Raw genomic sequence first — 11,577 nt, 5'->3', positions numbered from 1 at the left:
CTGTCCGTCCGTCCGTCCATTCATCGTGCTATCGTGCTGTCTGTCTGTCTGTCTGTCCGTCCGTCCGTCCGTCCATCCATTCATCGTGCTATCGTGCTGTCTGTCTGTCTGTCTATCTATCCGTCCGTCCGTCCGTCCATCCATCCATCGTGCTATCGTGCTCTGTCTGTCTGTCCGTCTGTCAAATTTATATTCGCTAAAAATGCATACATGAGTGATTATGTTTTGTATTCATCTGAAGTGAAATTCCTAGTGTGGAAGGTCTCTCATACCTGCTCTAATTTCCAGTGGAATTCAGCCGGTCTGAAGGAGTCTGTCTGAGTGTAGTCCGTCCTCAGCATATCTTTCTGTCTGTCTGTCTGTCTGTCTGTCTGTCCGTCCGTCCATCCGTCCGTCCGTCCGTCCGTCCGTCCATTCATCATGCTATCGTGCTGTCTGTCTGTCCGTCCGTCCATGAACCTGAGAGAAAAAAAACGGCACCATTTGGTGTGCGTTTATCTATATAGAGATCCTGACAGGAGAGGATAGTCAACTGAACCGGGCTGGAAGTAGAGCTCCAATCGTCCAGTACAAATGAAATTCTGACCTTAACTGTTTCCTCTTTAACCCTGCTGAAAAGACCAACGTGAACCTCCATGTCCTGGCTGGTTTTTGCTGGTCAGTTCTGGTTTGGTGCTAGTATAGCTAGCAGATCAGCAAGGTTTTTCTGATGAAGTCTTATCATGGACTTCTTGGTGACTAAGCTAGTTATACCCATAAAACTTCCTGTGTGAAATACAAAACTTTACTTAAAGCCTTTATGTATAATGCATTATAAAGGTATTCATAATGTACGCTGTAATGCATTGTATCTGTTCATAAATAATTGTAACCAAAGTTGAAATGCATTATAATATTTGAAGGTTTGTTTGTCATGTGTATTAATGCATTATGCTTTCTAAAGGCGTAAAGTATTATAATATATTGTAACTGTGGTTACAATTATTCATGAGATCATAAAATGCATTATAAAGTGAATGAAAAGGCATTAAAACTACTTTTATAATGCATTGTATATAAAGGCTTTAATTAAAGTGTTACCAAGCTTTCTAGCAAGTCGTGTTATTATGGAAGTTATGGATTTATTTGGTGTTATTATGGGGTATTTAAATAATTCTCCCCAAATTCCTCAAGACAGTTAGAAATAGACACACATGAGTCTATAGTTGAAAAAGTAAACGTAAAGAGCTAAAGTTATGTGGATAGCAGCTTAGATCATTTGGTCTTCAAACTTCAAAGAATTTGATGAGAAATTAGTTCTTATAATTTCTATAATGAATTATGAAAATAAATAATATATTCTACAAAATGTTATTTTAACAAATATACTTAAATTTACTTAAACTTAAATTATTGAGATCTCTAGAGTTTATTGGACCTTATTCTTTAGGAGATGTATCTGGGTGGTATGAAAGTCTATTATGCTGTATAGGAGAAACAACAGAGATCTCATTTGTAATGGCAGGATCCATACGCTGGTCTTTTAAACAGGTTTCTCCTCCCGTCTGCCCTCTTCTCATTCAGTTCTCTCTCTGTCTCACCTGTTTTGTCAGAGTTGCAGAGCAGCGTTTCTTTCTCGGCTCTCTGTCCTGGACTCGGTCCGTGCTTCATCCATGTGGTTATGGTGAACTGATGGGTTAGATTCTGCGGGATGACCCAGTCTGGGATCTTGGCAGCTTGACGGCCATCAAAGCGGTATGTGAGGTCACTGTCCCGGCCGCCATCCGCCACAAGAGTCGCCGTCCAATTAAAAACACCACTGGGGGCCGGCAGAAGATCTGTGCTGCCTGATGAAGCTCCTGGTATGTTGCCGTGGCGATAAAATGATAAAATTATCATTCGAAACACAGATCACAGTTGTGTTTCACCAGTCTCTTTCACATGACTCATGCTTCAAATGCACCTCTTAGGACAAGGGTGGAGGTTTTGTCTGACTAGTTTAGCCCTCAGGCACATTTCATAATTAAACCGACCCAAGAGAAATGAGGAAGCGCACAATAGAATAAATAGCTGTTAATCATACCGCAGAGCTTCTGTAAGGATCGTTCAGAGTAAGACTGTCTGTCACAGCCTCTCCCAGCACTGCTCGTCTCCAGCTCCACTGTGGTCCTGATCCACGACACCGATCCCACACACGTCTCCAGGTGCATCTTGGGAAATAACGGCTTACTACCCGTTCCTGGTTCATAGTCAATGAGCTTGCTCCAGCCTGGAAAGAAAGAAAGTTAGGAAATGTTTTGATAAGTAGCTTAAATATTATTGCATATTTTGTCTAGGACTGAATTGGTAATGTTGCAAATGTTGGAATTAAGAGTTCTTTTATGAATTTTTTTAACTGTTAAAAAGGCCAGGAAGGACCAGAGTTTATATTGTTGAAGTTTTTATGGCTACAGTTCTGCTGAAGAGAAGATCTTGCGTAGATCATGATGAGTAGATCTTGAGAAGATCATAAACACTTGCTTTAACAATTGACTAAAATAAAAAGTATGTACTTATTCACTTAATTTTACTTAGTTAAACTGGTTTTATGTAATTCCATGCATGACATTTACTTATATTTGTAATTTTAATAAAAATGTACTTGATATATAGTGAGTAGGTCCCTAAATATATATTAAATATAATAATAAATATTCAGCACCCCCCTTAATGTAAGTTTGTGGTAATTTTTGGAGCACAAATATGACAAGTAGCAAAAAAAAATGTTAATGTGACTAACTGAATAAGCCCATTTGTTTGTTTTTTAATGAAGAAGAATCGTATTTTCTTTTTGTTTTATTCAGTTCTGATTTGTAATATATTTGAGGTTTGTTACCCAGAGCTCTTAATGTGTCTGGCGAGATATCACATTTTTCAGGCTACATTGTGGCTGTAATGAATTCTATAGCCAGTGGTTATTTAACGTGAAGTTATGGGTGAAGAATTAAAACGGCGGACAATATTAAATGGATTGTGTAAACATGCATTCACATACAGACCACACAAATATTAGCTCACACACACTTTGAGCTGCTGAGTTTGGAAATTTGGAGCTGAAATTATTATTTTATGCATGGAGGGAGCCTAAAGGTAACAACAAAATGTGTGTGTGTGGACGGTGCATGTCCACCCCTGCTGAATTATTCACCCTTGCTTACGTATGAGACACAACGGGGAGCTGTTTACTTTTCTCTCTCCTTCATGCTTTTATGTCAGATGTGAAAAAATGGCCTTGACTCAAGTTGTAATCATCCAGTGGGCTGGAAAAAAAACTGGCCTGAAGCTTTGACCAAATTCGTGTGTGTGAGTAAAGAGGAACATTTTTTGAGTCTCCAAACTCACCTGAGGGACAGTCACATCAGAGACACATCAAAAGTGCATTCTGGGAGACACAGTCTACTTTAGACCAAAAGTTTACTTGATTTTATCCAGGGAATGGACTGGATGGTGAAAAAGCAAACGAAGGGGTTTTTATGACATTAGGAGACAAGGAAAGTTGTTTGAGGGGATTTTAATTAAAGTTTTAAACAAATTTTTTTTTGCTTTTGGAATAACATGCACAAATGAATTGTGCATAAACAAGTATTAAAGTAAGAGTTCACGAAAAAATTTGACCCTGGACCACAAAATCATAAGGAATAAGGGTCAATTTTTCGAAATTGAGATTAATACATCATCTGAAAGCTGAATAAATAAGCTTTCCATTGATGTATGGTTGGTTAGGATAGGACAATATTTGGCCGAGATACAACTATTTGAAAATCTAAATACTGCAAAAAAATCTAAATACTGAGAAAATCGCCTTTAAAGTTGTCCAAATGAAGTTCTTAGCAATGCATATTACTAATCAAAAATTAAGTTTTAATATATCTACAGTATAAAATTTACAAAATATCTTCATGGAACATGATCTTTACTTAATGTCCTAATGATTTTTGCCATAAAAGAAAAATCATTAATTTTGACCCATACAATGTATTTTTGGCTATTGCTACAAATATACCACAGCGACTTAAGACTGGTTTTGTGGTCCAGGGTCACAAATGTACATTTTGTCACCATTTAAAGCAGTATGATATTTTGAAGAATGCTGACAAAAAAACAAAAAAAAAATTTCACAGGAGAAAAAGTCATATGAGTCTAATAATTAAAATAAAGATTAAATCAAATAAAATGTAAATATTATATGGAAAATTAAACAAATGATATTGATGGAATGCTACAGAAAATTACAGAAACTAAAACATAAAATAATAATAATAATAATAAGTATGAATTCAAATAATATAAATTAAGGCTAAACAGAAAAAAATCACATAAAATTACTAAAACTTCAACTAAAATGAAAATGAAAACTGAAAATATAAAAATAAAAACTAATAAAAATAATAATAAATAATACTAAAATAACACTGATAATTATTTAAAAATCATATTCAAATAACTTTACAGCAGTCCAGCTGTACAGTCTCATTAAAAATGTACACAACTGTTATTGTTGCAGTATACTTTCAAAAGGTGCTATTATGTACTTTAAAAGTATTAATATGTACCTTTAAGGTACTAAAATGTATCATTTAGTGGTAAATGAGCTACGAAGATGTACCTTTTAGCTTTTGTACCTTAGGGTGCCGGGCCACTGACGGCCTGTACCTTTTTTCTGAGAGTGTACAGAAAACACTGAAGAATTTAGTGAATTAGCTTCCTCAAAATTGCACAAATTGGTAACTTGTAAATATGACTTTGTTCCCTGGTTGACCACTGAATCCTGACCATTTTCATGTGCAAAATGCATCCGAGATGAAAACATTTCCAGATCTTACCCTGCCATCCAGGCTTGCAGATGGGTTTGACATGGATGTGTACGACAGCGTCCTGCGCTGCTCTCTTCTGACCACAGTCGAATGCTGTCACATGGATTTTATAATGTGATTCCTTATCAAAGCTCAGGCTCTCTGTGTTCCTGATGTTACCTGCACATAAACACACACACATTTAAATACCGACGACAGCAAAGTGCTGTTTGCATGTGTGAATGTCTATTGTACGTTTGTGTGTGTGTGTGTGTGTGTGTGTGTGTGTGTGCGCGTGTTTGTGTGTGCTGACCGTTGCGGTCTATAGCGAAGGCTGTGTCCTGAGAGGTGATCTGGTAGTTGCAGATCTGGCTGTATTGTGGAGAGCAGTCCTGGTCTGACGCCTGCACCTGCAGAATACTGTCATACACTTTGCCCTCCGTCACCGAGCCGTGATACTCCAACTGCCCGAACACGGGAGAAAACTCGTTCACATCTCCCACCTGCACATGCACCACAGCCCTGAGAAAGAGAGAGAGGTTTTTATTGCTTTTTCATTGTCCAGGAGACTTCATGGAGAAAATGTACTCACCCTCAGGCCATCTAAGATGAAGATGAGTTTGTTGTTCATTGGAACAGATTTGGATAAATGTAGCGTTCCATCACTTGCTCACCAAAGGATCTTCTGCAGTGAATGGGTGCCATCAGAATGAGAGTCCAAACAGCTGATAAAAACATCACAATAATCCACAAGTAATCCACACCACTCCAGTCCATCAGTTAACATCTTGTGACAAACATCATTGATGTTTTTAACTTCAAACCATTGCTTCATGCTAAAATGCGAGTCCTCATATTATTGCCTTCTCCAGTGAAAAAGTAATCTTATCAGAATCAGGAGAGAAATATGCACAGATCAAGCACTGTTTACAAGCCAAAACAGCTCTAAACAAATATGTTGGTGGATTTTGATGTGAGAGGACAACAGAGGATGGGCTTTTTCTCTGGAGGAAGCATTATTATGGATCATGGATTCATATTTTGGCCAGAAGCAATGGTTTAAAGGTAAACATGTCTTGATGTTTTTTTTTTTTTTACTTTACAAGATGATAATTGATGGACTGGAGTGGTGTGGATTACTTGTGGATTATTGTGATGTTTTTATCAGCTGTTTGGATTCTCATTCTGACGGCACCCATTCACTGCAGAGCATCCATTGGTGAGCAACATTTCTTCAAATCTGTTCCGATTAAAAAAAAACAAAAAAAAAACATCTACTTCATGGATGGCCTAAGGGTGAATAAAGTTTAAGCAACTATTTGTTAAGTATCAACTTAGATGTCTTAGATGTTTCTGTTAAATGTTTGAGTTCATTTTTACTGCTGATTTCAGACTTTAATACTTTTGGCAAATCTGAGCACAGTTTGAGATATTGTGTTCAATTCCTCCAAAATCCAAATCCAACTTTTGTCATTTTTATTGTTTATACACACAAATACACACACACACACATTTCTACATCTTTGTTTTATATATGTTATATATTTATATATTAGTTTTAGTTTTGGCCATTTTAGTACTTTGACTTATTTTAAGTTAGTTTCTAATGTTTGCAATTTATTTTATTTCTGATTTATTTTGATTAACAAAACAATTTTTAATAGTTTTAGTTAACAAGAACAACACTGTTAAATATGTCTTTATATGCGTTTAATAATTGGGATTACATGGAGAACAATGGAGACATTTCTCCTAAGAAAAAGACTTCAGGACATGTGTCTCCTCTAGAGCAGAGCTCACTTATTTCTCTAAATGTCCTTCTCTACATATTTTTTATCAACCTATTAAAATAGCAACTATATGTCAGGTTGTGTTTATCAGGAAAGGAGCACAGTTGGCTGTATTTTATTTTGTGATTTTACTGGAACGTAGCATGATAGCGCGCCACAGTTTTGACTGCTGAGTTAAAAGCGTATTTTTAGGGGGCCTGAAATGAAAAACCGCAAACTAAAGCCCATTTAAATAGCATCTAGAATGAAACATTTTCAGGTCAACAGTCAAAAACTAATAAAAGAAGAAGTTTTTTTTTTTAAAGGTTTATTTATGGCGTTTTATACATTTATTTAGATAGGACAGTATAGGTCGACAAGAAGTGAAAAGGTTGAGAGAGATGGGAGAGAAAGGTCCAGGAGCCAGGACTCGAACTCGTGACACCTGAAGCGCAATGGCGCTGTATGTCGGTGCGTTGCCCACGAGGCCATCGGCATCGATAAAAGATAGAAGTTTTAAATGTAAATAAACAAAATAGTCTTTATAAATAACACTAAACTAACTTTTAAAAGAACTGACTAGTAGACAGCATATTTTTTATGCCATTTTGAATAAATGCTGTGTAAATCAGATTTTAAATTTTATGTTTGCCAATACAGCTGTGCTGCAGGTTTTCTTGTGATTTTTGTGTCTATAATTATATTAATATATGAGAAATGATTTGCGGTCCAGATCTGAATTAATTAGTGATCTCTGCTTTAGAGGAGACACGTGTCCTGGAGTCTTTTTCCCAGGATAAAAAGCACCAAAAAGTCTCCATTCGTTCTCCATCACTGTCCAGGAGAAGCAGCGAACATATTAAAGAGATCTCGTTTTGTGATTTCTCTCTCCTGCAGGTCATTATAAAGTCTTAGAAAAGTCTTTGGGGAGAGAAAGATATGTTTTTTAAAAAGAGGTCTAAAAGAAAAAAAGCGCCTCCAGGTATCCTCACGGCCAGTCCTGACACACTTTTGCGAGCTGAAAATACCAAAATAACAAGCTTGCATCATTCATGTCAAAGACAGAGTGACAAGTGAGTAATGCTTTGCAAAGGGCAACAGCTCGTGTGACAAATGACGGGATTACAAACACCGCTGCTAATCTGTGCTATAATGTTAAAAACCAGAACATAAGCAAACACACGTGTATATGCATTAGGCATGAAATCTCTAGTAAAGCAGTGTGATTTTGCAGCTTTACTGCCCTTTAGAGTCCAATATCTCATCTGTGTGTGTGTGTGAGTGTGTGTGTGTGTGTGTGCGTGTGTGTAGTATCGTAGATCCAAGCTGTCATAGCCGAATACAGTAATCCTGTCTGGATTAAAGAGATACAGAGTAATGAGGAAAGTCTCTCTCTCTCTCTCTCCTCTCTTTTTTCTCCACGATTTCATCACTAACCTCATTTCTATCTCACTCATTCACAAATGTATTTTTCATTTTGTTTCAAAGGACTTCGGTCTAGCTCACTGCATTAGCTCTGTTAAAGCATCTTTATATCTGCTGGTAAAGAGAAGCGTCTTTGGCTCAGTGCTTGTTTGCAGCTTTCAGTCTGCAGGTAAGCAGGTGCAGTGTTCATTATAGAGCTCTTAAAAGCTTTTAATGCCTGAAGGTCAGACACCTGCTGTTCATAGTCACTACTGAGATAGAAAACTTGATTTCTGAGTGACAGTTCAGTATCCTACAGTTCTGGTAAAAAAACTTAAAAAAAACTGTGAGGCATCCATCTTGAAATTCTGTATATACGCTAATGTAAGAATAAGAATCTTATGCTCACCATAGAGTAAAAATGTTAAATATTTTTACAATTTAAAAGAACTGTTTTCTATTTTAATATATTTTAAAATGTAATTTATTCCTGTGATCAAAGCTGAATTTTCAGCAACATCTCTCCAGTCTTCAGTGTCACATGATCCTTCAGAAATCCTGATTTGCTGCTCATTTATCATCAGTTATTATTGGTTCTCAGTTATTAATAATGGTTGTCTTTTTATCAATGTTAAAAACAGTTTTCGCTGCTTAACATTATCAGGGGGAAAAACTGCATTTATTTGAAATCGAAATCTTTTGTAACATTATAAATGTCTTTGCTGTCACTTTTGAGCAATTAAATGCGTCCTTACTGAATATTAATTTGCCTTTTTTAAACTGTACTTACCCCAAACTTCTGAATAGCAGTGTATCATGGTTTCCACAAAAACATGAAGCAATGTTTTCAACATTGATAATAATCAGAAATGTTTCTTGAGCAGCAAATCAGCATATTAGAATGATTTCTAAAGGATCATGTGACACTGAAGACTGGAGTAATGAAGCTGAAAGGATCAAAGGAATAAATTACATTTTACAGTATATTGCAATAGAAAACAGTTGTTTTACATTGTAGTTACATTTCACAATATTACTGTTTTTATGCATTTTTAATTTAATAATGCAGCCTTGGTGAGCATAAAAAATACATAAATTACAGACCCCAAACAGAATATCTCTTTGGATTTGAGACTTTAGTCTTTGCAACTTTACAGATCTTCTTTATGCACAAAGAGCTTGTAACACTCCAAAGAGAAAGGAAAAATTTAAATCGCATCATATGACCCGTTTAAAAAGTTTCAACTACCCAGTAGCAGGTGCGTGACTTAAAGGACACAAAAAAACGGTACTTCTAAAAGTAGGAAAATAAAAAATCTTCAATGAAACTGTGAATAACAGAGAGAGGTGAGTCAAGCACGGATGAATCATTTTAGAAATAGTTCACCGTGTTCCTTTCAGTTCAAAAACATCACAGACATGAATCAGACTGAGGTGGAGAACATGCATTTCTTTAAACACACACTGACTTGTGTGATCTCTTCTCTCCGTGTCCCTCCGGTCCTGTGCCACAGTCACGTGCTTGAATGATGAAGGTGAATTCTCTCTGACGCTCGCAGTCGATCGGTCCATGTGCCCGCAGACGGCCCTCTCCTGACGTGCGGTTCAGAACCACAGCCTCGAACGGAGCACTGAGACCCTGCACGTGAAAGCCACAGATTTCACCTACAGAGTGAGAAGAAAACAGATTAAGACTTCCATTCTTTTCACCAACTTTCCTGTTTGTAATCTCAGGGTTACTGCTCTTTTTAATCGCACAAAAGCCTCGCAGTGAGAAGATCTAAAAGGGGGCAAATTCTTTACTTTTCTAGCTCTTTATTGTTTTCCCTTTGTTAAATTGCCAATATAAATAGACATGAACAGCCAGCCAAAGTTTGGAATAATTAAGATTTTTTTATGTTTTTGAAAGACAGTATAAACAGAAATATTGTGAAATATTATTACAGTTTTCTACTGTAATACATTTTAAAATGTAATTTATTTCTGTGATGCAAAGCTGAATTTTTTGAATAGTCTTCAGTGTCACATGATCTTTCAGAAATCATTCTAATATGCTGATTTGCTGCTCAAGAAACATTTCTGATTATTATCAGTGTTGGAAACTGCTTCATATTTTTGTGGAAATCATGATATAATACTATTTAAAAGTTGATGGTATTTTTTGATAAAGAAAGAAATGAATAGTTTTATTCAGCAAGGACAAATTGAATTTATCAAAACTGACAGTCAAAACAGTTTATAATGTTACATAAAAATTATATTTCAAAAAAATTCTGTTCTTATGAACTTTCTATTCCTCAAAGAATCTTGGAAAAATGCATCACAGTGTCTACAAAAATATGAAGCAGCAAAAAAATGTTTTCAAGATTGATAATAATGAGAACATTATTAATAATTGAGACCCGATAATAATTAATCAGCAAATCAGCATATTAGAATGATTTCTGAAGGATCATGTGACACTGAAGACTGGAGTAATGATGCTGAAAATTCAGCTTTGATCACAAGAATAAATTATATTTTACAATATATTACAATATAAAACAGTTATTTTAAATTGTAATAATATGTCACAATATTGTTGTTTTTACCATATTTTTGATCAAATTATACTTTTCAAAAACATAAAAAAATTATAATTATTCCAAACTTTTCGACAGCGGTATAATATCTATTTGAAATATAATTAAAATGTTAGTCAAGTTGACATTGTCCCCAATTCTCATATGGAGGTGATCTTGGCTTGTAAGAAACTACCTAGCAACCACCTACAACAGCTTAGCAACCACAGAACACCATAGTAAATGGGCAGCAAGATGCTAACAGCCACCCACAATGCTGATGAGTTTTGCATGAGCAAACATCCTCACTTTTGGTGAAATCTAGTTATTAATATGATATCGTGTGTGTGTGTGTGTGTGTGTGTGTGTGTGTGTGTGTGTGTGTGTGTGTGTGTTTGTATTGCTATATTAGTGAGGACCAAAATGTGACAAAACACCTTTTAAGTGAGGACCTCTTGGTAAAGTGAGGACAAAATCGTGGTCCTCACTTTATTTTGCTCAATATAGCCCCCAGGAGGGAGGGGCATTGTGCTATGCAAATTTCTCAGATGTCCTTACTTCAATATCAGATCATGACGAAACTGTGTTTCCTTTATTCTCCTGAGCTCCCTCTAAAGGATAAAGACGTGTACTGCAGCCGATTTATTATTGGCTGGAAGAGGTGTGTGTGTTTGTTTGTGTGTGTGTGTGTGTGTGTGTGTGTGTTGTGTAAAACAGCACTGCTGTCCAGCACTGATAAGAGTATTCTCCATCTCTCCTCTCTTTGATCTTCAGAATAAACCCACATTCACCACATATACAAAACACCAGAGAGAGGAAGAGCCAAGAGATGGAGAAAAAGCCAAGAGGGTCTGGCTGCAGCCTTGCACTTGCACTCTCAGACTTGCACTCTCAGACACTTGCGCTTCTGCTAGCAACGTCACTTGCAGGCTTTATTTTTTATTTTGTTCTATTTTTTATTACTTTTTGTTTGAATCTCTCAACATTTTACAACAGTAGCCAGGTGGTGAAGACAAGAAAAAAGAAACTAAA

General features: G+C 36.2%; 1 protein-coding gene across 1 annotated transcript in view; it reads right to left on the bottom strand.

Annotated features, from left to right (window-relative positions):
- The window catches only part of LOC107669856 (calsyntenin-2-like), a 64,314-nt gene that overhangs the window by 31,275 nt on the left and 21,462 nt on the right, over positions 1-11,577 (bottom strand). Inside the window, exons 3-8 of the mRNA XM_016462283.1 lie at positions 9,454-9,649; positions 5,125-5,333; positions 4,842-4,991; positions 2,063-2,248; positions 1,581-1,838; positions 273-343 (exon numbers count right to left, since the gene is read on the bottom strand). Of these exons, the coding sequence (XP_016317769.1) occupies positions 273-343; positions 1,581-1,838; positions 2,063-2,248; positions 4,842-4,991; positions 5,125-5,333; positions 9,454-9,649 (1,070 nt within the window). The remainder of the gene's footprint in view (positions 1-272; positions 344-1,580; positions 1,839-2,062; positions 2,249-4,841; positions 4,992-5,124; positions 5,334-9,453; positions 9,650-11,577) is intronic.

The sequence above is a fragment of the Sinocyclocheilus anshuiensis genome, unplaced genomic scaffold (genome assembly GCF_001515605.1).
Source record: "Sinocyclocheilus anshuiensis isolate Anshui unplaced genomic scaffold, SAMN03320099.WGS_v1.1 scaffold272, whole genome shotgun sequence".
NCBI classification, from domain to species: domain Eukaryota; kingdom Metazoa; phylum Chordata; class Actinopteri; order Cypriniformes; family Cyprinidae; genus Sinocyclocheilus; species Sinocyclocheilus anshuiensis.
The sequence above is the reverse complement of the archived record's forward strand: the minus strand, read 5'-3'. Positions and strand labels throughout refer to the sequence as shown.